The 27462-nt window shown below is 41.7% G+C and overlaps 1 protein-coding gene across 1 annotated transcript in view; it reads left to right on the plus strand.

Annotated features, from left to right (window-relative positions):
- The window catches only part of LOC124612362 (PWWP domain-containing protein 2B-like), a 210812-nt gene that overhangs the window by 178106 nt on the left and 5244 nt on the right, over window positions 1–27462 (plus strand). Inside the window, exon 4 of the mRNA XM_047140519.1 lies at window positions 1082–1442. Within this exon, the coding sequence (XP_046996475.1) occupies window positions 1082–1442 (361 nt within the window). The remainder of the gene's footprint in view (window positions 1–1081; window positions 1443–27462) is intronic.

Raw genomic sequence — 27462 nt, forward strand, 5'->3', positions numbered from 1 at the left:
TATCCATGTCACAAAAGAGAAATGGAACTTCTTCAGTACAATGACTGCATCACTGATCGTGAAGCACTTGTCATTTCTTTTTAACCATGTTTCTGGAATAAAGATATATGCAGTTTTCCTGTATGCTGTTTACTGGTGAAAATCATATCCATGCCATTGTAATTCACAGAAATATTTGATCTGATAATTCCCGTTGGTGACAAAGTTGCTGAGCAAAGGGTTTCGCAGGCAGTGGGTGCAGAGTAACATCAGTTAAATTACAAAAAAGTATTTTGTACAAACATCCAACTTAACATTAAATGAAACAACAAGTTTACTGTTGCCAGTCACTGTTTCATATAATGTCCAACAGTGACTGGTAACAGTAAATTTGTTGTTTCATTTAATGTCAATAACAGTCGCAGAGAGCCTAACTTAAAATGTTCACATCCAACTTGAATTAAACCTCATCTATAATGTCCATTATTTAGCATATTTTTATTTGGGCAAACTAGATGTGTGACTGCTCACTTACGGCCACATCTTTAGTACTAATTTGATACACAGCAGTAGACATAGTAAGGTGAAAAGTAGTTTCTGACACAATATTTGCAAAGTTGATGAGAATTATCAGGCAGGACTTCCTGGCCTCCTGAAACTTATGGCGTGAGTATTCCACCCATATATTGTGTCCGTACAGACCTTTTTAGTCTTTAGTTGTCTATATTGACAACAGATATCACCAGTTAATACAAATTGACTACCTTTTATAATGGCTGATATTGTATGTCCACTGATATCTGAGGCAAAAGCATATACATTGTGCTCAGTATGGTCCTGAATTTGCAGTCAGAGGCACAATGCTCAACAGTTCACTTCACCACATTGAACAAGCAGGGCAGCTTGTCAAAAAAAAAAAAAAAAAAAATAATCAGCTATATACTGATACCTTACACCAATGTACCACACAATTCAGTTCACACCAAGAACATTGCTGCAGTCTACATTAATTTATTGTTATTTTAACATTTAATTATGCATGCAAATTTATAGTTAAATATATTGTGGACTGAATAAACAAAATTGGTAATGTGCTATACAGGAGACAAGACAACTCGTACAGCGCTATCAAGGAACGGTGTCTGAAGCAGAAGCTGTCCATCAGTTTAAAGAGGCTCAACGCAAATGCATACACACGTTGTGACTATCCTGCAATGGACACAGATGGCAGTGGTGCGAAGAGTCCAGCAGGTAGCTGTACCAATTCAGAAACGTCCGATGATATGACAGATTTTCCTCCACCAGGAGTTGGTACCGTCACCAGTGCTAGTTCTTCTCAGCCTCTCACAATGCGCATCTCAACACATACTGTACCTTCGTGCCTTACCAGTGATGGTCGCAAGATGGCTGTAGGAGATGTTGTCTGGGGGAAGGTGCACGGCTTTCCGTGGTGGCCTGGAAAGGTATGACATTTATGGGCACATGTGTTTACAAAAGCATTACAGATTTGTCATTATTGATTATTAATGGTTGCTACAATTATTCAATCTCTTCAAGAGTAATCGGTGCTGTAAAACTTACTAAGTTCTTTATCCCACTTACATTGCTTTGATGTCTTGCATACTTAGCTATTATGCTTTATAAAAAGTAATTTACTGTTTCAAATAAAACTACTATATGTTTCACTTTAGAATAAGTAGAGCATAAATAGCACATAAATCAAGGAATACCTGAGTTTTAATGTGAACTTTGATGCTTAGATAAGCACTTGCGCACATTTCATGCAAGACGACACAAAGACATAAGAATATACTCAGACCAGAAGTACTCTATAAATACCACTTTATGATTTCTTCTTGTCAGGTATTAATAGAAACAGGGCACACTTAGTTCTGATTTGAGGGAAATGTGTGGTTCCTAGTCTAGGTATGGTCAGCTCCATCACTCCTCTATAACTGCTAGGCCACGAATGGCTCTCAGTGTCCACTGCTTTATGTGATATAACATTGTAACTATGCTTGGCACAGGAATTGGAGAATTCAGCTTAACTGACAGGATTGCATCGCACTTCCGTAAACAAACCTCAACAAAGAGGGAGCTATGTCCAATAGTGTGGATGTCTATTGAGGTCAAGATATTGTTCTGCATCTATATGCAGCCTCCACAAGCCACCACACTGTGCATGGTGGAGGATACCATGTATCACTACTAGTCATTACCTTTCTTGTTACACTTTAAAATGTCTGAGTGCTTCCATGCGAGCCCAAATTTCTCTTTATCTTGTCTTTGCAGTCATTAAGCAAAATGTATGTTGGTGGCAGTAGAATCATTCTGCAGGCAGCCACAAATGCTAGTTTTCTAAACTCTACACTGCAAAGATTCCCATTTCAGTTCACGGAGCATTTCCATAATACTCTTGCATTTATCAAACCTACTGGTAAAGTATCTAGCAGCAAGCCTCTTAATTGCTTTGATGTCTTCCTTTAATCAAACCTGATGAAGATATCTGAACACTCGTGCAGTACTCTAGCATGGATCACACTAGTGTTCTATATGCAATCTCCTTTATAGATGAGATACTTTTTCTTACAATTCTCCCAATAAACCTATGTTAGTCATTCGCCTTTCCCACTACAGACCTTATGCGCTCCTTCCGTTTCGTATTGCTTTGAAATGTTACACCAAGATATTTTACCAATGTGAATGTGTTGGGAAAAATTCCACTAACACCGTATTTGAACATTAGAGGATTGTTGTTCTCTACTCACTTGTATTAACTTAAGTTTTTCTACATTTAAATCAAGCTGCCATCCATCACACCAAATAAAAGTTCTGTTTAGAATGTGTATCCTCTATTGTTCACTGATTGGTCTTAGCACAGTTATTCTCTTGGCTGCTGCTTGGCTTTCCCTTATTGTGTCCTCAGCACCTGTGTATCATATGAACTGAGTGTGTTTGATGAAGAGTTACTTGCAACCTTGGAAGGCATTGGGGTGGACAGAGGTTGTAGTTATGCTGTAAAATTTCTCATTTCTCGCAGTGTTTTGAGTGCCGTGCAAGCACTGCAGCTCTGTGTTCCAAACAAATAAACTGATGCAGACTATCAGAGCTCCTATCTCTGCTTACAAAGGCTTCGAAAAATGGTGTCATTATGCTGGGCACTAGGGAATATGTGTAAGCAGATGTGGCAACCAAGGAAGCATGTGTGGAATGTCCCATAGGTCATCGTGCTGTCCCCTTACAATGATGACCCTTTCTCAAACACTACAGTGTCATCAACAAACAGTTGTACATTGCTGCTCACCCTATCCATCAGATCGTTTATGTAACAAGGGAAAATCCAGGATGGTCTAACAATAGTATTATAAAAAGGACCAATTGCTACACACCATATAGGGGAGATGTTGACTCACAGACAGGCACAACAGAAAGACTGCTAGACACATGAGCTTTCAGCCAAAAGACCTTCTACTCACATAGGGAAAATACACACACATTCGTACAAGCATAACTCGTACACACATGACCACTCTCTCTGACCACTGAGGCCAGCTTCAGTGGACTTATGCTGATATTTGACATGCATAGCAGTCTTTTTGTTGGTCCTGTGTGTGGCTCGGCATCTGCTCTATATAGTAAGTAGCAGTCTATCCTTTTCATAATATTGTCGTATATAATTTTTTGTGTACATAAAAGATATGAGTTGTTCTTTCACACTTTCCTGGGGCACTCCTGAAAATACCCTTGTCTCTTACGAACACTCGCCATTTAGGACAATGTATTGGGTTCTGTTACTTAAGAAGTTTCCAAGCTACTCACATATCGAAGAACCCATTCCGTATGCTGAGACCTTTGTTAAAGACCAAACCTGACCACATTCTGGCCACAACTCTGTGTTAAAAAAGACCACGACCAAGTATATGTCAGGCTGTGAATTTCTCAATGCACGAGCCATCTGTCGCTCAAAGCTGGACTCATTTCATCTAAGAACAATGTATGGATGTCTTGCTACATGTCCCTTGACTGGTGCTGCCATCTGTTGTCAATTTCTGAATTATTTTAAAAGAAACGTAACATAAAGAACTTAACAACTACTGTTGTGAATGGCTAATCATTGATATAATTTTGTGTGTACTCATTAGGATTCATAGGTTGCTGTAATTCTGCTACAAATACTTCACATTTTTTAGTGAGCAAGAAATTTTGGGAGATCAGCAGGAAGAAATTACTCAATAGCCTCACCTTGCCTTTTTTTAAATCTTGGTTTTTTAAAGTATATATTACTCTTGAAGATACAGCAGTTACATATGTGCCAGTAAGATTTTAAATAACAGCATAAATGGCCAGTTTCTTGTACGTAATATTCATCTTAGTGACTGTTTTCTAAAGATTTAATAGTATGTACTGTCAAATGATTCCCGGAAATCTGAGAATATGGAATCATAGGATGCAGGTTTTCACATTCAGTACTTGCATTATCACTGACATTTGATTTATGGGAATTAGGCTGTGGTTGAAGGCAAAAATTGATGCCTTGGACCACAGCCTCATGCTCATAAATCAAATATCAGCAATAATAAGAAATCTGCCTGTTGCCCTTCATCCATGGTTCACAAGGTGTTGTGTGAGTAAAGTTAAGCTGCGTTTCACACAAGCGAGGTTTCTAAATCCACGATGATTTCTGATCAGAAGCTTTTTTTGTCTCAAGGAAATTATTATATTCAAACTTAAAATATGCTCAAGAATACTGTAGCAAATGAATGTTAAGGACATTGGTCTGTAATTTTGCAGGTCTGTTGTTTTATCCTTCTTATTTATGACAGTCACCTGCAGTTTTTTCTTGAGTTTTTGTGCTGGATAAAACATTTGAGATAAATGCGAGCTAAGTAAGGGACCAGTGCTAAAGAGTACACTCTGTGAAACAAAATTGGGTATTCCATCAAGAGCTGGCATCCTACTTGTTTTCAACTCTTTCATTTGCATTTCAATACTAGGGATACCTATTTTTATATCCTCCATACAGGAGACAGTGCAACAGTCAATCAGTGGTACATATCTATGGTCTTCCTATGAGATTAATTTTTTTAAATGTGAGATTTAGAACTTCAGCATTCCTTTTACCTTTTTCTATTGCAACACCAGAGTGGTTGATAAACGAATGAATAGAAACCATTGACCCACTTACTAATTTTATGTAGGACCAGAATTTTCTTGCGTTCTTACCAGTATCTTACACTAACATACAATGCGGAAGTTGTTGAATGCTTTGCACATTGATCTTTCTGTACAGCCTTAATCCACTTACTTGGCACGTAGTTCTCCAGTGCATGATTTACATTTAATATAAACTTTTTCCATAATTCCTCTATGTCCATCATATTGGAGCTAAATTTTGTGCTCTCATTGTCTAAGTAGCATGGTAACAACTGCATGTCTGCTCTTTCCAGCATAAAAACTATCCTTGCTCTCCTGGTGGATTTATTAACTTTAGTAACTATTGTTTCAATGATGATGTGATCACTAATCCCTGTCTGTATACTAACTCTATTGATAAGGTGTTTGTACCTACAAGATCTAAAATATTTTCATTGTGTGTATGTTGCTGGACTAACAACTTGAGACAGTTTTTGGAAAATGTGTGCAGGACTATGTCACAAGACTGACTATCTATGCCGCCTCCAAAAATCCATCCACAGTAACCTCTGGGATGCCTGTCACAACTCATTTGTATTGGATGTATCCAGACAAATTATGCCCAAATAAATGGGTTTTTGTATCTCCAAGTTTGTATGGGAATTCAGTTGAGTCTATTGTTTTATTAAAAACCTTTCTGGAGGTTGGGATGTACTGTTACATAACATTAACACCCAATGTAACTAAATAAGCGAAGAGTGCAGCCCTCTTGAACTTGTGCAAACAAAAGTAATCATTAATGTAACAGAACATGTATCAAATATCAGAATGTGTTTTAAAACATAAAGAGAGAAGAAAGTATATTATAAATATGTTTCCTTTCTCCCCAAAGAAATTGTTGGATGCGACAGCAAGATGCCTGAAATGGGACTTTGCCAATGGGAACTCTCACACCACATCAGACTACACTGTTGTAGAACATATGTAATTCTGACTGAACTGCGTGGAGGTGTTTTAATTTTAAGAAAGTTGTTTGGGTGTTAATGGATTTAGGCACAAGTGAATTACAGGAACAATGGGAGGCTAATGGTTTCAGTAACATACAAAACATTATGAAAAAGTAATGCTGAATTGCAAGGGAAGGTGGCATTTGTAAGGACATGCCTGTTCTTTCACAGTATGTCAAAGCAGATTCTCTTCCCTAAAAAGCTTAGCTGTGTGTACCAAATCATTTAAGATGTTGGTCATTTCAGATGTTGGTCAGTTTTCTAAGGGTCAGGTAACAGCCAGAAATTTTGACCAGGTCCCCCATAAACTTCACACCTCTTTTCAGTGTTCACTATTGTGTTAGTTGGGGTACAAGACATTATGTAAGTGATTGGGATTGTCTTGTTTTCTTGGATGAAAAGAAGATAAGAAGATACAGGAAAAAAAAAAACAGATAAAATTCAACAACTGCTTACTGTTTCAAAGTTACTTGCTGCTGCTACAGTGAAGAAACTAGTGCAATAATATAGTGTGTCGAAATACAAAGGTAAATGACGAGTGTGTAACTCTGCCTGTGTGTGAGCAGTTGTTGGATCACATCAGCTGCAATGTAGTTGATGTCTTCCATGCAACTAATGAAGCTTACTCTTAGCTGTGCAAAACAAACTGTGTGCGTGCAGCTGACATATAAAGAAGACTAAAGTATCAACAACAGATAAATTCCCATCATCACCAAAAGCTGATGTCTTAGGAAACTGCGACCACACCTATTAGACCAGTCAACCTTACTAAACAGTCTTTCTGTAGACTAGGCTCTCCAGCTGTGTGCCGGAGTGGAGGCAGCCAGGCCCCCACTGGTGGGCAAACAGCAGGTATCCAGACATTTAGACAGTCGGGCCATAACCTACTTCAGGTTACTGGCCTGGCTGAACAGGGATGGTCAAGTGGTTGAAACGGGCAGAGAATAGAATGTTTGGCAAGAACTACTTGCACCTGCCTTCAGGTGAGCCGACGGGTACTCGGGGGTGCCTGTGCACTGAGGGCCAGTGTTGGAACGGCCTTCTGTAGCTATGAAGTCCGAGGAAACCACTGAGCTCTTCACCGAATTCCTTGTGCGTTATAGATTTCCCAAGTTGGTGAAAAGGTACAGCGTAAGACACAGAAAAACCTCAGTGCAAAGATGGACTTCATATTGCTGTGGAACACTGGGCTTAGGACACACTGGAGGAACTACTCGCTCAGGGTAGAACTGTTGTGACTGTGTAGACAAGAAATAAATTTTGCTTACTACCTCAAGAAGAGGCCTTGAGACTAGTAGCCTCTCACTAATCTTATAACATAACTTCATGGCAGATTCCTCCTGCTGGGTGACTTCACTGCACAAAGCATGCTGTGGCACTGACCATCTGGCTGCTCAGAGATCTAATTCTTGAGGGAAGCGTGACATCTCGAGAATTATTAATCTAAACATTGAGCGAACAACTACTTCGGCACTGTTACTGTACACGAACTATTACGTGGCATCTCCTAGCGGGGAATGCGGCGTGAGGAGGGGAACAAACTCTGCCTCCGTGTACTGCAAGTGCGCAGTTCAGGCAACGCGAACGTGTTTCTTAAACTTCCACAAAAGCAGCGATGTGTAGGATAGAGTTAATAGTCAGTCAAATACTTTGTGCTATCTAAATTGAGACCACTGTTTGTACTGACATATTAAATAAAGACATTAACGTCTTACATTATCAATTACTGTATCAAAATAAATGCGAATTAGAAGTATGCAATAGAACAATTTACGAAACTAAGAATGGCAGATAACGTATCGTTTATTTTTTAAATTTACTGGATGCCACACGTTTCAGCAAAGCTATAATAACTTTCAACACAAATGTATAATAAAACAAGAATGAAACAGGCCAATTTTGATGACACTTCTGATAATTCCGATGCATTAACAGTTCCACTTTCGCACGTAATCGTTTTCTCTGAATCGTCACTGGTATCTGAAGTGAAGTGCCAATGTCGACGGTGAGGTTGTCGAAGGCTATTTCCATCACACCGTCATGTGTACCTTTTTGCAGTAGCCTTTCCAGTCTTCCTCAGTAACAGCTTGAAAACAAGCACTTGCAAGAGTCAACAGATTTTCAGATGACATGTCACCTGTAATATTGCGCTCCCCAAAGAGACTTTTTATTTTTGCCCACGCTAGATCAATGGCATTCAAATCGAATTGTGTGGCGGCAAGTGAATTACTTTGTGGCCCTTTCTTGTTGCCAGTATGTCAACTGTATACGACTTTGCTGCCGCCCTATTCTTCTCCTGAACCCAGGAGTAGAGTGCCTCCTTTGTCACAGTCTCATCGCATTGGATTTTTCTATTCTGCAGCCACTGTATCATAGATACTTTCCTATCTTATTTGGTGGGCAGTTTGTTGAGTTGTATGCTGTGATAAGGTGCAGTGTCCATGATTACTATAGAGTGTAGAGAAATATTTGTTAGTACAAGCTCTTTGAAACATTTTTCGAAGTTGGCAGAATTCATTTGCCCGTGGTAATCTCCCTGGCTTGATTTGGCTCAGAACTTTAGCTCTGCCTACCTAACAAATCTGTTTCTAGAACCCACACTTCCAGCTATTAGTCTTCTGGAGACGCTTCCACACACAGTAACACCCACATCATCTTTTTTTGCCAGCATCTGCTGCACGTCAGGTTACTGTCCAGCCGGGATTCGTCCAAATAAATTTCTGTGCCAGCCTCCCTGATATTTTTCAACTCTACGAGGAACAGGGACCGCCAGTATACAATGTCGACACGTTCTAATCATAAAGTCCTCTTGTTTTCAACTTTTCTCCACATGAAACCAATGGGCTTTAACACTTTCCTGAGAGTGGTTGTTGTTGTGACAGTGCCACGAGATTTAAAAGTGCCGCTACGTCAGTACGCGAACACGGCGATAGAGGCGCTCCGCATCTCGGCCGAGCGCGGGAGCGCCACCTGGCTATGAACGGTGCCGGCCGCATGTCACGGCTCGGCAGTGGAGTGACAGATTCGGAGTTGGAAGCATGTAACTCGCTATTGCTCTACGTTGTATATCCACGCAATTTATTAGGATTAAAGGTTATAACACTTTTTTGGCGACGAGGTCGGATATTTTTTTCCCCGCGTTGTGGAATTGTGTGTTCGTGTCGGAGCAGACATGGAACAGCTTCTGCAAGCGCTCATTGACCAACAAACACAGCTGACGGCTGCTATTCAGGCACAACAAACACAGCTGACGGCTGCTATTCAGGCGTTGTCGACGTCGCTTACTCATCGTCTGTCTTCCTCTTCTCCGCCTCCGTTCCCTCCTTACGACGAGGCCGCTGAAGACTGGGAGGATTATGAGAAGCATTTGCGGCAATGCTTCTTGGCTTTCGGCGTTGTCGACGCTCCTATGTGTAAGTCGTTATTTCTATCTTGGATTTCCCCACGGATCTATCAGCTGCTATCTCAGTTAGCCCCTCTGCGGGAACCAGCCTCTCTGTCCTTCCAAGAAATGTGTGACTTATTGTCTAACTATTACCGAAAAAACACCCATGTTGTTGCCGCCCGAGTGTCGTTCTACGAGTGTCGTAAACAGCCCCATCACTCCTACCGGGCTTGGGAGGCGGAACTACACGGTCTGAGTAGGAAATGTCAGTTTGTCACGGACACTCATCATGAGTCTTATGCTGATTCAATGGTTAGGGACGCTATTCTCCGGCTTGCTCCTGATAAAGAAGTTCGGCAACGTGCCTTACAACTGCCAAACCCGTCGTTGTCGGAAGTTCTAAGCATCGCTCAATCTTTTGAAGTGTCTCACGCTGCTGGTGCGCAAATAGACGCGTGGTGTGATGTAGGCGCTGTACAGACCACTTTTGACACGGACAATTTGCCTGTTTCACAGGGGAACGACGATGTGGCGGCGGTTCACTCGCGTCAACAACGTCACGTCGGGCCGCCACGCTCGCAGCGAAAACAGCAACCACAGAAGCAGGTTCGTTCCGCACTTCCTTCTTATCCACGTTGTTTCGTACAGCATGACAGGGCCACGTGCCCAAAACGTTGGGCCACATGTAATTCATGTAGGAAAAAAGGCCACATTGCTTCCGTGTGTCAGTCCCCTAAAGTTCCTGTCGACGAGGACGAGGCGTCGGACATGGACGTTAACTGTGTGCTTTCTCAAACAAATAAGTTGTTTGTTACTGTTCGTGTTCTGGATAACGACGTTCGCATGCAAGTGGACACTGGCTCTGCAGTAACTCTCATTAATTCTCGCACATATTTGGAGTTGGGCTCCCCTCGCTTGTCTCCAGTTATGCGAAATCTTAGAACTTATAATAAGCAGAAAATTCCTATCGTTGGCCAGTTTGATGCTTCCACTGCCTACAAGTCTGTTGTTCGGCCCCTCACGTTTTATGTGGTGGATCATGCTGGCACTGAAAACCTGTTCGGTTATGATGCTTTCCAGTTGTTCGGGTTCTCCATTGATGATGATGTGCACCTCATATCTGAGGATATTCTGTATCAACAGCTGGATGGATTGTGTTCTGAATTCTCGTCCGTGTTCTCTGCTGGTCTGGGTCATGCCAAGGATTTTGAAGCCCACATTACTCTTAAGCCTACGGCTCGCCCTAAGTTTTTCCGGGCACGCCCTATTCCGATGGCGTTGCGTGCACCTGTCAAGGCTGAGATAGACAGGTTAACAGCTTCAGGGATTCTCCTTCCTGTTACCTCCAGTGAATGGGCATCGCCAATCGTGGTGGTTTCTAAACCAAACGGGAGTCTGCGATTGTGTGGTGATTTTAAAGCCACTTTCAACACTCAGAGCCTCATTGACACTTATCCTCTTCCCCGTCCTGAGGAGTTATTTACCAAGCTCGCTGGGGGCCAGTTCTTTTCCAAACTTGACTTATCGGAGGCGTACCATCAGTTGCCGTTGGATGCTTCTTCCAAGGAATTTCTCATCATCAACACTCCTTGTGGGTTTATCAGTACCAGCGGTTACCATTTGGCGTCGCTAGCGCGCCGGCCATTTTTCAGCGGTTTTTGGAACAGCTCACGGCTTCAGTTCCCGGCTGCATCAACTACCTGGATGACATTGTTGTCACGGGGGCCTCCTCTGAGGAGCACCTTCGCAATTTGCGTTCGCTGTTTCGGGTTCTGCATTCGGCTGGGTTGAAGTGCAATCTGGACAAGTCACAGTTCTTCCAACCCTCCATTGTTTATCTTGGTTTCCACTTGTCCCGTGAGGGTATACGTCCTCTACGACAGCACGTTGCGGCCATTACCGCTCTACCCCGGCCGTCTACGGTCAAAGAACTTCAGGCGTTTCTAGGCAAGATTGCTTATTATCACAAATTCATTCCCTCCGCGGCGGCGGTGGCTCATCCTCTGCATCAGCTGTTACACAAAAACGTTCCTTTCTGCTGGCCCGACGAGTGTGAGCAGGCTTTTGTCCGCCTCAAGGCTCATTTGCAGTCGGCGCCTTGTCTTGCCACATTCCGTCTGGGTCAGCACTTGGTTCTGGCGACTGACGCGTCACAGTATGGCCTAGGGGCTGTTCTCCCCCATCGGTATGAGGATGGGTCGGAACGACCCATCGCCTACACTTCCAAGACCCTCAAACGATGCCCAACGGCGTTACTCTCAAATCGAGAAGGAGGCGCTCGCTATCATTTATGCTCTAAAAAAGTTCAGCGTTTTTTTTGTATGGTTCTAAGTTTCACCTCATCACCGACCACAAGCTGCTGGTCTCTCTGTTCAGCCCCTCGGCGTCGCTTCCAGATAAGGCAGCTCACCGCCTGCAACGTTGGGCCTTATACTTGTCTCGTTTTCACTATGAGATTCACTATCGTCCCACGGCCCAGCACGCCAACACTGACGCGTAGTCGCGTTCGCCGATGGGCCCCGACCCAGTTTTCGATCGAGATGAACTACTCTGTTTCCACATTGATGAGGAAGAACGTCGTGCGGTCGAGGGTTTTCCCCTTACAGGTTCGCAGGTCACGTCGGCTACTGCGCGGGACCCGGTCCTGCGTCAGGTGATCGGTTTTGTTCAACGAGGTTGGCTGTTGTCCGGACAGGACCAAGGCCCGGGCATCGGATCCCCTTCGCAACTACCATGCCGTGCGCCTTCATCTGTCTGTTTGTGAGGGTGTTGTTCTTCTGGCCACGGATGGCGCATCTCCACGAGTCGTGGGGCCGGCCTCTCTTCGCAAAGATGTTCTCAAACTATTGCATGAAGGCCATTGGGGGATTTCTTGGGTCCCTGGCCCGCAGGCACGTTTATTGGCCCGGTATTGATTCGGACATCGCCCACATGGTCGCTGCGTGTGGTCAGTGTGCTCAACAACTGGCTGCACCTCGTACTATGCCCTCTCCGTGGCTTGATCCAGCGCAGCCATGGGAACGGGTGCACGCTGACTTTTCCGGCCCCTTCCTCGGTACTTATTGGCTACTGTTGATTGACGCCTTCTCGAAGTTTCCGTTTGTTGTTCGAAGTCCGTCGCCCACCACTGCGGCGATGACGCTGGCTTTGTCCAAAATCTTTGCGCTAGAAGGTCTTCCATCCACGATCGTCACGGACAATGGCCCTCAGTTCTCTTCGCAGGCCTTCCGTGATTTTTGTACTGGTCAAGGGATTCATCATGTTACAGCACTGCCCTTCCATCCGCAATCGAATGGGGAGGTCGGGCGCCTTGTCCGCACTTTCAAAAGCCAGATGAAAAAATTCCTTGAATGGGGAGGTCGGGCGCCTTGTCCGCACTTTCAAAAGCCAGATGAAAAAATTCCTTAGTGATTTTTCCACAGATGACGCTCTGTTGCAATTTTTGAGTTCTTATCGCTTCACGCCTCTGGGTGATCGCAGCCCTGCTGAACTCTTGCATGGCCGCCAACCGCGCACTGTACTGCACCTCCTTCAACCTGTCGGGCCTTGTACTGTGTCCCCTAGTGCGGGAAAATACCCGGTGGGCGCCGACATGTGGGCACGGGGGTATGAATCTCGCCCTAAATGGATTCCAGGGGTGGTCCAGGCTCTTCGCGGCCGCCGGCTTTGTGAAATACGTACGGACGACGGCATGGTTGTGCCCGCCCCTTCTTTCGTCTCCACCAGCCCGAGAAGCCAGTCCTGTCGCTGCTGCCAATCTACCGTACGTGTTGATGCAGCCGACGTCGCTACCGCTTCCAAGTACGCGAACCGGCCCCAGTCGTGACGCCGCCTTCTCCGGGACCCATCTCGCTGGGGCACACACCCAGGCCCACGACACCTATGGATGCTGCTCCGGAGTTTTCCCCCATCATCTCATCCAGGAGGCGCGTTCCACGCGCAAGCTTCCGTCCTGGACATTTTCGACCATACTCTCGCGTTTCTCCGCGGGATCTTCTCGGGGCCTCCCAAGAGGCCATGGATGTCTCTGCACTGTCCGTGCCTCCAAGGAAGTGTGTTTTTTTTTTCAAGGGGAGAAAAGTGTTGTGACAGTGCCACGAGATTTAAAAGTGCCGCTACGTCAGTACGCGAACACGGTGATAGAGGCGCTGTGCAGCTCGGCCGAGCGCGGGAGCGCCACCTGTCTATGAACAGCGCTGGCCGCATGTCACGGCTCGGCAGTGGAGTGACAGATTCGGAGTTGGAAGCATGTAACTCGCTATTGCTCTACGTTGTATATCCACGCAATTTGTTAGGATTAAAGGTTATAACAGTTGTACCTCATCTCCAACCAATCTTCTGTTCAAGAAGTGGCAGAAGTTTTCGCACAGAGGGCACAACCTTTTGCACAGTGTAAAACTCTTCTGTTGTGTCCCTGATCCCTGATGACTCATTTGTTGAAGTCATCAACAACTGCTTCAGTTTGCACGCTTTTTTTTACGAACTGAAATTGCATTCAAATATTTTCAGAAATGGGTTAAAGTGTACGATTAGTCATTACAGTAAGCATATGACTTTCTAGTGGCTCAGGCAGTAAAGGAGTACACATTTTAAATTAATTACAACCAAATGTGGAGCAATTTAGAAATATTCTCTAAAAGGATTATAATTGAAACTAACCTCCTTTTGCTTGGAGTTCCTGGGGATACGTCTGGGTGATTACTGGCAAATTCTCTAACTGTTGCAATACTACACAGGGTCTTCCCAGTGTGCATAGCAACTCTGAGGGAAGGCTGCCATATCAAGTATAACAGAGATTTTTTATCATCGCAGCACATCACTACATTCATCATCATTTTATGACAAGCACTCCTTATAACCGGATTCTTTTTCTGAACTGAAGTCGACAGTAACTGCTCCGATGGGCCATTAATGGGATCGTCACTCATTTTCGAAACGGTGAGAACACAGCTGCTACACACTGACAGCAATATCACAGCTAAGCGACCGACATAGCTGGCAACAAAGCAGATGACAAATGCAGTCTACACTGCACAGTTGGCAACATGTGCAAATTGCCACGCCACACTACAAAATCTTCTGACTGCTGCCAACGGTTTCCGATCTGAAACTAAGGGGCCTGCATGCCAAGTTATAGTTCCCATACAATATAGGGTCCTCCTACTTGTTGTGGTCATCAGTCCCTGCAAATTCTTCTCAGTTCTGTAGTCACAGGGAATTTACATTCTAATGAGAACTTTGTGGGTCTGAATACAACTACCAAACAGAACAGTCTTTGAAAGCAAGATAACAGCATTTTCAAAGTTAATGAAAGGAAATGATTATTGAAAGTGCTGAAGAACAGGTAAAAAACAATGTTTGCTGTGTGCGTTTTTAAGGGCTGCCAATTTTGAATGTCTGTGTGGTCGGTTGTTGTAGCAACATAGTAACTTACGTAGTTTCTAATCTGTTGTGTGTGCTGTGATATTTCCAATAAAGTGAACACAACATAATAAAAAAAACTCAGCAGACACTGGACCATGCTTTGAGAAAAATAAAAATGAAATAAAATCCACTTAAAAGTAGCTTCAAGAAAACAAAGAATTTCATAATGTACAACTGCTTAAATACAGTAGTACATTCTGCCTGTGGGATGTTGAAATTAGAATATTATTTAATATGCAAGATGTCTGTGACGTTGTGGATGGAACTGAATGCTAGGAAATTGTGAATCATGTACCGTGCTGTGAAACTTCCAAAGGTATGTATGATAAACTGAAAGCAATTTATGAAAAAGATGCTTCTCAAAGAACTCAGTAGTTGCTTTAAGAATTTTATAGTTTCTTCAAGTACTATAAAAATAGAGACATAGCTAATAATATAAGTGCATTGCAGAATATAGCATTTGAACTGAATCGTCTCCAGTCAGAAAAATGGTGACAGACACTAGGATCGTACCCAAGACACTATCTATTTTGCCAGATGAATTCAAACACTTGTTGCCCAGTGGTGAGGAGAAAATTGTAAGTCTAATTGGAAGGCTCATAAGAGAAGAGGAACGATTAAAAGTCTCATCCTCGCTGCAAAAGGACAAACCACAAAGAAGAAAATTGTTATTTTAAGAATAAAGACAGCACAAAAATATCATTTTTCCCCATTTAAAGGCATTAAAGGAGATCTAGACACTCAAGAAAACAATAAACAAGACATCAATAAAGACACTGCATTTATTGCATATGAATGTTACAAAGAAAAGATTCCACAAGAAGCCAGCAAGAAGAAGATATTGTCATGGTTGTTGATAGTGCATATTCATGACATAGGTCTAATGAAGGGAAAAGTTAACAAATGTGAAAGGCCATGATAGCATTGTGAAAGTAGCCAAACAAGGCGGGTCAATTAAAATGGTAGCAACAGGCAACTTTGTCAGTGATAACTATGTTCCCAAAGATGTTACGCATGTTCAGCCGAGTAGACATCTGAAAGCTGTGAAAGCTACCTCTGGAAATGGTTGTACAGTAGTCTTTACTAAACATTCTGTTCAAATCTATAAAGTACACATTTTGGAAGGACACAAAACAAGAAATGGAGTATATTTAAGAAATGGAGTATATTAAGTGAACACTAAATCAGAAGTACAATCACCACTGAAACAAGAAGAAAAACAAGAATGGCATAAGAAGCCATGTCATCCAGGTATAAACTGTACATCAAAGACTAAGAATGTGCAATGAAGTTCATAATAGTTTATGCTCAGCAGAAACATTGTGTGAGAGCTAGGCTAACAAGCAAGTTATTTTTTACAGTAAGAGAAAGAGCGACAAGACAACTTGAAACAATACCTACTGATATCTGTGGAGAGGTAGAACCTCCAACATTTAATGGATGATGTCACTCATTTTTGTGTAACCTATTTGTTTAGATGCAAGTCAGAGGCTGCAAGATTCATAAGAAAAGATATGTTAGAAAATGAATATCAATTCAGTCTGGCAGAGTCAAAAGCAAGATGTGATGAGATTAAGAATTGATGTGAAGGAGAAGGAATTGTGATAGACTATAGTATTCCTTGTAGTCCTCAACTCATTGGGAAAGCAGAGAGACTAAATCTGACAATAATGCACAAGGCAAGAGTTATGATATTTTATGGCAAACTGGGAAAAAAAAAGACTGAGAGGCAGTGCTGACAGCTGCATTCTTGATCAGTAGGAGCCCAACTATCAGTCAAATTGCCCCACCTGCTGAAAGTGATTTAGGAAAAGATCAGATCCGTCAAGACTTCAGATTTTTGGATCAAGAATTTTTTTCCAAAAACCTAGGTCACTTGAAGAAACTAGATGAAAAAGTAATTCATACATTTTTGTTGGTTATGCCTCAAATGGCTACAGACTGTTTGATGCATAAAGAAGAAATAATGTTGTGTCAAGAGATGTTGAATTTGAGCTGAGAGTTACAAAAGAAACTCTACAGAAAAATCTTGATTGGTGAGCTACCAAATGACACTAACAACCAAGTAAATGAAATTCAAGACCAATAAAATGAACGAGAAGAAAATTGAGAAGAAAGAACATTGTATGAAGACACAAGAAACTACAATCTTAGGGATAGAACCAGTCTGAAGAAAACTTTAAAATATTATGATTTTGAAACAGCATTACTTACATATGAAGAACGTATTAATGGCCCAGACAAAGAAGATTGGCTAAAAGCAGTAGGAGACGAAAAAAAAATCTCTTGAACAGAATGAAATATGGAAGTTGGTCAGTCCACAAGAGGCGTAAGGGAAAGAGATCTTAACAAACAAATGGTTCTTTAAAGTGAAAGATGATGGTTGACATAAGACCATACTGATTGTCAATAAGAAAAGGATATAGATTTCAAGAAATTATGCAGCCCAGTAGTAGATATACATTCATTAAGACTTGTTTTCTCTGGCAGCAGAGAAAAATTTCTGTATCAGAGTCTTTGTTGCAAAACAGCATTTCTCTATGGGAAGTTGGATGAAGAGATTTTTATGAAAATACCTGAAGATACAAAGAAGCTGGAAAAATTTGTGTTTTGAAGATAGCTCTGTGTGGACTTAAACAAGCTCCATTCAGATGGAATAAAACTCTTGACAGATTTCTTGAAAACAAGATTAATTCAGTTGCAGTCAGATCAACGTATATTTAAAGATGTAACTGAAGAAATGTACATCACTATACATGTTGATGATGGAATCATAATAGGAACAGACTTGGAGAGAATAGAAAATATACTTAAGAAGAATTTTGGAATGGTTGAGGTAGAAAATCTAGATATGTACATAGTGATACAAATAATGAAGACAGAGGATGGAATATTTGTACATCAAGAACAGTATGTGAAGTAAATATTAGAAAAATTCAGTATGAGTGACTGTAAAGCCATGAAGACTCCATTAGTTCCAGAGGGAAAGGCAGGTGAAGAAAATCGAGAGATGAACACATTACACTTCCATATCGTGAAGCAATAGGAAGTCTTATGTATTTCTCATGCAAAATCAGACCAGATCTTGATTTTACAGACAATTATGAGAGCTATTTAACAGAAAACACTAAGAAAATGGATTACCAAAATGTAAAAAGAACTCTGAGATACCTACAGGATATCAAGAATTATGGCCTTTTCTATAAGAAGAAAGAGGAAATTGACACTATTCATCTAAATGTCTATTGTGATGCTGATAATGCACAAGATATAAGAGACAGGAAGAGTAAAAGTGCATACATTGTTCTTTATAATGGCGCCTCCATTAGTTGGTGTTCCAAGAAGCAGGAAGTGTAACAGCTACTTCATCAACTGAGGCAGAGTACATCTCAGCAGCAGAATGTAGATAATCAAAGTGCTATCCAAATGGTCAAATCAGGACAGTTAGTTAGATGAAGAAAACATATAGATGTGAAATTTTGCTATGTTTAGTGAAGGGATAAATTATTGTAGTATAGAAGAACTGTTAGCAGATAAACTGACCAAAGCTCTGCAAAGATCAAAGTTTGAGAAATTTGAAAATCATGAAATCAGATGCCATAACTTATTTGTTGTAGTAAAATATTAAGTGACAACTGGATTAAATGAAATTGTGAAACTCGTGATTTAGATTTATTGAAAACATTGTATTTTAAGGGGGGGGGGGATGAGGAAATTGTTGAAAAACAGGTAAAAAAATGTTTGCTATGTGCTTCTTTAAGGGTTAGCAGTCATAAAAAGAATAATATGAGTTGTCAGAGTGTACATATGAAAAGAATATCTGTGTGGTCATTGTTATGGCAACATAGTAACTTATGTAGTTTCTAATCTGTGTCGTGTCCCTTTTTATGTTTCCAATAAAGTGAACACAAAATAACAATAAAACTCAACAAAGCATTAATGTGCTGCATAAAAATAAATTAAAAATAAATGTGGCACTAATTGTCTATGGTTACCTGTTCAGGGTATTAGAAACAGGACATTCCTTCTTAACTGCTCTGTGGGGGTTAATGACATATTGGATCTACTGTTTACAGTCAGAAGTAAGCCAGAGTAGCTATACAGCAAGCTTTTCTTTGAGGCAGCAACTACACAACTGGAGGCACAATATTCTCTGCCTGGTGCGTTCGTAGAGTTTCTGCCTGTATTCACACAATCATTGCTCGCCAAAGCTTCTCACAATAGTGTTGGAAAACATCCATTTGATAGATAATGGTTCCTCTCAAGAAAGTATTTCAAATGCGATCCTTTTTGACATTACAATAAGTAGTATATTGCCCACAAATAAAAACATTAATATAGCTCCTTTCTGGATACCTTTTCAGTTTTTGTTCTTTGTTCCTTCTCCAGCATCAACACAGCAGCCTATCACTACATATCATCCAGAATTACATCAGTCACAGGTCTTGGAGAATAGACGTCCACTCTAGTTTTATATAGTATTTGTACAATCTCAACTAGATTATAGGTGCACAATGTATGAATCTGGGAAAATTTCATATCCCAAGACAGTTTTATGTTTTCTACCTTGAGGGAGGATTAGGCAAGTCACTAGTGCATTAAAGAACTCCTGTACTGCTTATGGTACATCGGGCATACATATCCTTCACTGTCACAAGCACCATATCAAAGTTGAAGTTGACTGATTTACAGGAATATTGGTACTAGCAGATAAATTTTTAACTCATGTTACAGATGGCTCTTAGCAGGCCTATTCTCTTGGCTGCTGCATGGTTTTCCCTTATTGTGTCCTCAATAACTGTGTACCAAATGAATTGACTGTTAGGTGAAGAGCTACTTGCAATCTTGATGGCATTGGGACAGACAGGATGCATTGTACTGAAAAATACTTCATCCCCCCAATTTCTTGAGTGCCCTTAAGCACTACATGTGTATACCAAACAGATCAACAGGTGCAGACTATCCAGAATGCCCTTCTCTGCTTATGAAGGCCTGGAAAAGTGGTGTCATTTTGTTGGGTGCCAGAGCAGACAGGTAAATAGATGTGGCAGCCAAGGAAGCATGTATTTAATGTCCCACGGCTCATTGTGTTGCCTGTTTCCTGACTTGCTGTTGCGGTAGTACACAGTCACGTGTCAGTGGCCATAGGAGTAGCTGAAAATGGTGGACAGGAAGCTGCAGCTTTAGAAGTCAACTTTTCAGCCATGTAATGCCTCAGTTTTGTCATGCAGATAAGTCTTCCTTACATGTTTATAAATAGGGTATCACCCGATGATGTATAGCTTCCAACTCTCAAAGGAATAACCTCAAATGTGCAGTACTTTCTGTGTCTGGATTTCATTATGCAACGTTTTAACTGACTGTATTTTACCAAGACAAAATGGTAGGAGTTTCTTTACCAACTGATTTCACCACACAAAGAGACAAATCGTGATAAGACTTGATATTGGCTGAGGAATATGGTGCAGGGATTAAGTAACAGGAATCACGTTCAGGAGCAGTACGACTCGGGTGCCCACCCACGCAGACAAATTTAAATTTTCAATAGCTTCTCTAAATCTTTTAAGGCAAATGGTGGAATGGCTACTGTGATAGAAAATACAGCAGACATGTGGAGTGGGGAAAGAACTGTTTAATCAGTTTCCTAATTTGTGAGTATATTGCAAAGTGGGAACCAGGTCCTTTTTTTAAAGAAATTGACCAGCCAGATACACTTACGTGACTAGTTACTGTAGCCATTCTTTATTGTTCTGTATGGTATGGAAAGTTATGCCAGAATTTATATAATTTGGTAGTGAAGGTAACTACTCAGTAAATAGTAAATGTGTAGAGTTGTCAACAGGCATGTAAATAACACTGAAAACCTTGCAAGCTTTTGGGCAAACCCTGCTTCAAAAAATTAAAGTGTGTTTGTCCCCCCCCCCCCCTCAATACACACACAATCTGTGCACTACATTATGCTACCTGACTGCACAATGCCATTGTGTATTTAGCCAGCAAAATGTGGCTGTACAAGTTGTGTGTGTGGGTGGGTGGAGGGGGGGGGGGGGGGGTGTTATCACTTTAAGCAGAAAGACAGTGATGGTCTTGCATTTCATACACACTTGTCACTGGGAGGTGATGATGTTTCTAGAGCTACATAGCTGTCAATCCAAAACTTGCTCTTGGTTCACTGACTGTCTCATTACTAGCCTCAAGGCACATTTGAGATTTTGCATTAGCTAAGGCAGTATAATTCCTTTATATATTTCATTTACTCTCCTTTGTGCTTTCCACACCAGATTCTTAAATGTGTTGAATTCTGCTTTCACACACCTGAAGAATGTGGATACCTTGTAAAGTGAGCTTTCGGTGCTTCCCTGTTAGATGCCATAATTCTCACAGCATTGATTTGCACATTGTTCAGGTCTATTCTCATGAAATATGGAGTGAGTTCAGTAGGCATTCTCTTTGTAACATTTGCCTATTAGTTATCTGGCAAACATTGTTCATATGCAAAATTCTGTACTGTTCCAAGTCCTGCTCATTCTGGATATAAAAGTCCACCTCTATTGCCACCAAAGAAGATTTACAATTGTGACAAAATACTGTTTTTATTATGACTTTATAAAGCAGACTCCTTTTTTTTAACTTTTTTCTTTTCAACTGTAGCAGCAATAAGTCCCATCTTACTGATGGATCTTGTTGCATTAAAATTTTCCCCTTCCATGCAACCACAGTAATCTTGTCAATTTTTTGCTATACTCACATTTTTCACACTACTTTTAAGTTGTGTGCTGTTGTTATACATTGATGTTGTAGGAAGTTAAGTGTGTGCGTCAAGTTATCTGTTACGAGGCATTTTCTGTGATGAATGGGATCCCCTGAAGACAGCAAGCATCGCAGGAACACAGTAGTATGTAAACTCGCATTCTAGTGCCCAGTTGGGTGAAAGGTGTCGATAGGAAATCCCACCAAGTGCGAGCCATGTGCTGTGATTGGCTGCCTACTCGCGGAAAGAAATTTTTTCATGAATCAAAATGGTTTATGCTGAAGGTGTTATGAACAGAACGAATGTGTTTAAGTGGTATAGGGAGTTTAGTATAGGCAGAACAAATGTTCATTACAAACAGTTTAGTGGAAGACCTCCATGTTGACAGTTGTGTTGGTCCAAAAAACTATTCATGAAGACCACCAATTGACAGTGGATAATTTCTGTGATGTTTCCACTTCTGTGTTGTACAAGACATCTGTGTGCAAGATGGGCCCCAAAACAGCTGACGGAGAAGCACAAGAATAATTGGGCCAGTAGTGCCTGCTAGTTGCTTGAGCGATTTGAATTGGAAAGTGAGGATCTTCTGATTTATATTGTGACTGGAGACAAAATATGGGTCTCTCATTACACACCTGAGACCAAAAGACAGTCTTCACAGTGACATCACACCAATTCCCTGTCTGTAAAAAAATTCAAAACTACAATTTCAGGCATAAAAATCATGACCTCAGTGTTTTGGGATCGAAAGGGCAGCATATGATCAAATTTCTGCCTCAGTGGAGACCAACAATGTGCAACAATATTGTGGGACTCTGAAAAAACTCAAATGGAGCATTAATAACCAAAGAAGTGGAATTCTGACGAGAGGAGCCAGGCTTCAAGTCATGTCAAGTGGTTATATATCTACGATGATGTTAGGAAGAATTCTGCTAACAACTGGTAAAATTTTTGTTTATTAAAACACCAGTGGTTTCGCGGTCTAAAGCCGCATCATCAGGTGCAATCTACATGGTAAAAAGCAAAGTACATTGTAACCACATTTTGTGGATATTACAATAAATAAAGGATTGTCTAAAATTTACTCACATCAAAAAATCATAGGCGTACCCATCACTCGTAGTCAGAATTTACTATTCAGCGAATATTCTCAATGCTATGGGGAGTGAAAGGTAATGAATACGAGCTTAACTCTTTTAAGACAAATTGTGTTGCTACTAACATGATTAGTCGTGGCACTGTGTAAATTACTACGTGGAATGTATCACGTGACAGTCTCTTACTAGTTTGACGGCAGGGCAACCCAGTGTTTAGCTAAGTAAAAGTGGCCCGCATGAACAACAAAGAGAGACTAGCTGGCTGGCGGAAGGGAAGTTATCCATGTGGACAGTGTGACATCATATACTCATAACTAGGAGTGCTGGAGTGCTTTACAAGCGAGAATAATACAGAATTTTATTACGACCTAATACCCAATCATATAAACAATCAAAATTAGCCAGAATGCTATGGTGCTGTAATTCTAACTGGCTATTCAACGTGAACTGTGCATTTTCTGCCCTCTGGTCTCTGTAACCACAAGTTTAATCTATCAGCAATTTGTCCTAATGAATAGAGCATTTTCTGCCCTCTGGTCTCTGTAACCACAAGTTTAATCTATCAGCAATTTGTCCTAATGAATAGAGCACATCTTTGTTACCTTTTGCTCGCCATAGTATTGACAATATCCACAGCTTGAATAGTAAATTTTGACTACTAGCGATGGGTATGCCTGTGATATTTTAATGTTGTAAGTATATTTTAGACGTTCCTTTATTAACTAATGTGGTGACACTTTACTGTGCTTTTTACCATGTAGGTTGCACCTGATCTACATCTACATAGATACTCTGTAAGGCACCATACAATGCATGATGAGGAATACCCTGTACAACTACTTGTCATTTCCTTTCCTGTTGGGTGGCAGTAGAATCATTTGGCAGTCAGCTTCACTTGTTTGTTGTCTAAATTTGCTCAATAGTATTTCTTGAAAATAATGTCACCTTCCCTCCACGGATTCCCAATCAAGTTCCCAATGTTCGAAAACTGAAGTCAACAATTTGCCTTCCCCAGCACAGTTCTCACATGCGTATTGGGCACTGCCTTTTTAGCCATTGTCGTTTGCCCACCACTTTGTACGCATTGTGCCCAAATTTTAACTGTCCACCACTATCTGCTGGAATGCCCTTTTCTTACCAATTTACGTTTCCATCTTGGGTTTGCCATCTGATTTATCAGCCATTTTAGTGAATGACATGTGGGCTGTCACCCGCGTTTTACTTTTTATCTGCCAAAGCAATATGGTGAAGGCCATTTAATTTTTAGTTTTGGATCTCCATATTTTTTATTTTTTTTTTAAAGCCCTTTTTCCATGTGCCATGTTTAGATGTCTCCTATTCTGTCCATTGGGACTGACATATGGTTGTTTGTTCCCTTGTCTCTGAGTTTGTGTTCTACAGTTTTGACTTGGGCACGTGTGACCTCAGTTGTTTTTTGCACCCTAAAACAAAACAAAACAAACAGTTCTCACATGTTCATTCCATTTCAAATTGCTTTGCAACGCGACACCTAGATACTTAAATGACTCGACCATGTCAAGTAGGACACTAGTATTACTGTAGCCGAACATTATAGGTTTCATGAAATGTGATTGTTGATTCTGATTGTTCCATTGTTGTTGCGTATGGTTTCTGGCAGGATGAGAAAACACCTTGAAACTATTCATAAATGTGATCACTTTTGTCTGTGATGTTTTCTTTTTAAAATATAGGCTGCTTGACTCAGTGATTCTGTATGCTTTATCTAAGATATTCATCTTACGCCCAAACCACTGACAGGTGGAATTTGCTGTGAGTGTTTTATACACCTTGGGTTGGAGTAGCTGGTGCACACTTAAGATGGCCATGTTTTAATTGTTCGTTTTGTTTTTTTACAGTGATGTTGATAATGTCTTATCTACTACTGAATTTTTTGTGCTGTTCCTTCAGAAAAAAGATGAAAATGATTAACATCTTTCCTCAGTGTGAATTCATCAGAAGAGTCAAAATGTTAGACATTTGAGTTGGAGACAGACCCAACAAAAAGACTACTAAACAAGTAAGCTTTTGGCCAAAAGGCTTTTTTTCTAAATTAGACAACATAGGAACACAAGTTCAAGCAAACACAACTCATTCACACATCATCACTGTGTCTAGCTGCCGAGGCCAAATTGTGAGCAGCAGCACATGATGGGAGAAGCAGTCTGGATGGTGGGTGTAAGGAGGGAGCGGGGAGGGGGGGGGGGGGCAGGCACGGTAGAAATAGCAAGGTAGGGCTGGGGGACAGTAAAGTACTGCTTGTATGAGCATACAGAGATGAGGTGGGGAGAGGGTAAGGTAGCTAGATGCAGTCGGAAGGATAAATGGAGGGGCGGGGGGGGGGGGGGGGGGGGGGGCGCAACGGGAAAGGGAAGAAGTAAAGAGGCTATGAGATGAGTACTTGGCAGAATATAGGGCTGTGAAGTACAATGCTGGAGTAGGAACAGAGAAGGCGATAGGTGGGTGAGGGACAGTGACTAACGAAAGTTGAGGCCAGGAGGGTTATGGGAACATAGGATATATTGCAGGGAGAGTTCCCCCTTGCACAAATGAGAAAAGCTGTTGTTGGCAGGAAGGATCCAAATGGCACAGACTTTGAACTGAAGGGTGTCATGTTTGGCTGCATGCTCAGCAACAGGGTGGTCCACTTGTTTCTTGACCACAGTTTGTCGGTGGCCATTTGTGGGGACAGACAGCTTATTGGTTGTCATGCCCACATAGAACACAGCACAGTGGTTGCAGCTTAGCTTTTAGGTTGCATTCTCTGCCAGGGTTTCAACTACCTCTCACCATGCCCAGAAATGACGAATGTCCTACGCAATATCCATCCCACCCCTCCCACCACGTTATTCCACCGCCCACTGAACCTACATAACATCCTTGCAAATCCCTACCCAACCCCTGCTCCCAACCCCATGGCTCATAGTTCATATTTCTGTAATAGACCTAAAAGTAAGACATGTCCCATACATCCTCCCACCACCACCTACTCCAGTCCAGTCACAAGCAGCACTTATCCCATCAAAGGTAGGGCTACCTGTGAAAACAGGCATGTGATACACAAGGTAAGCTGCAACCTCTGAACTGAATTTTATGAGGGCATGACAACGAAGAAGCTGTCTGTCCGCATGAATGGCCATCGACAAACCGTTGTCGAAAAACAGCTAGACCACTTAGTTGCTTAAAACGCTGCCCAACAGAATTTTTTTTTTCACTTCAATGACTGCTTCACAGCCTGTACTGTCTGGATCCTTCCTACTGACACCAGCTTTTCTGAACTGCGCAAGTGGGGATCGCCCCCTGCAAAGTATCCTACGTTCCCCTAAACCTTATGGCCTCAAATTTCATTAGTCATTTTCCAACACCCACCTATCCCCTTCGCTGTTTCCACTCCAGCACTACACTACACAGCCCTCTACTCAACAAACACACCCATAATCTTTTTACTTCTCTCCCTTTCCGCTGCACCTGCCCCCTTCCATCTAACCTCCCACCCAGCTGCCCTACCGTCTTCCCACCTCATCCCTGTATGCTCCCACAAGCAGCACTCTACCATCCCCCATCCCCACCTCGCTATCCCTCCCCCTGCAGACTCCAGCCTCCTCCTTACCCCTACGACCCAGATTGCTTCTTCCATCGCACTCTGGCCACAGGAGCCAGAGACAGTGGAACAGGCAGAGACAGTGGTCGTGTGTGTGTGTGTGTGTGTGTGTGTGTGTGTGTGTGTGCACGCGTTGCATTTGCACGAGTGTGTATCTGTGTTGTCTAATTTAGAAACGGTCTTTTGCCTGAAAGCTTACTTGTTTATCAGTCTTTTTGTTGTGCCTTTCTGTGACTCAACATCTCCACTGACAATCTGTTGTTGTTGTGGTCCTCAGTCTTGAGACTGGTTTGATGCAGATCTACATGCTACTGTATCCTGTGCAAGCTCCTTCATCTCCCAGTACCTACTGCAACCTACATCCTTCAGAATCTGCTTAGTGTAGTCATCTCTTGGTCTCCCTCTACGATTTTTACCCTCCACACTACCCTCCAATGCTACATTTGTGATCCCTTGATGCCTCAGAACATGTCCTACCAACCTGTCCCTTCTTCTTGTCAAGTTGTGCCACAAACTCCTCTTCTCCCCAATTCTATTCAATACCTCCTCATTAGTTATGTGATCTACCCATCTAATCTTCAGCATTCTTCTGCAGCACCACATTTCGAAAGCTTCTATTCTCTTCTTGTCCAAACTATTTATCGTCCATGTTTCACTTCCATACATGGCTACACTCCATACAAATACTTTCAGAAACGACTTCCTGACACTTAAATCTATACTTGATGTTAACAAATTTCTCTTCTTCACAAAAGCCTTCCTTGTCGTTGTCAGTCTACATTTTATATCCTCTCTACTTTGACCATCATCAGTTATTTTGCTCCCCAGGTAGCAAAACTCCTTTACTACTTTAAGTGTCTAATTTCCTAATCTAATTCCAGAGCATCACCCATCTTAATTCGACTACATTCCGTTATCCTCATTTTGCTTTTGAGGATGTTCATCTTGTATCCTTCTTTCACGACACTGTCCATTCCGTTCAACTGCTCTTCCAAGTCCTTTGCTGTTTCTGACAGAATTACAATGTCATCGGAGAACTTCAAAGTTTTTATTTCTTCTCCATGGAT

Source organism: Schistocerca americana, chromosome 4, assembly GCF_021461395.2.
Source record: "Schistocerca americana isolate TAMUIC-IGC-003095 chromosome 4, iqSchAmer2.1, whole genome shotgun sequence".
Lineage (NCBI taxonomy): Eukaryota > Metazoa > Arthropoda > Insecta > Orthoptera > Acrididae > Schistocerca > Schistocerca americana.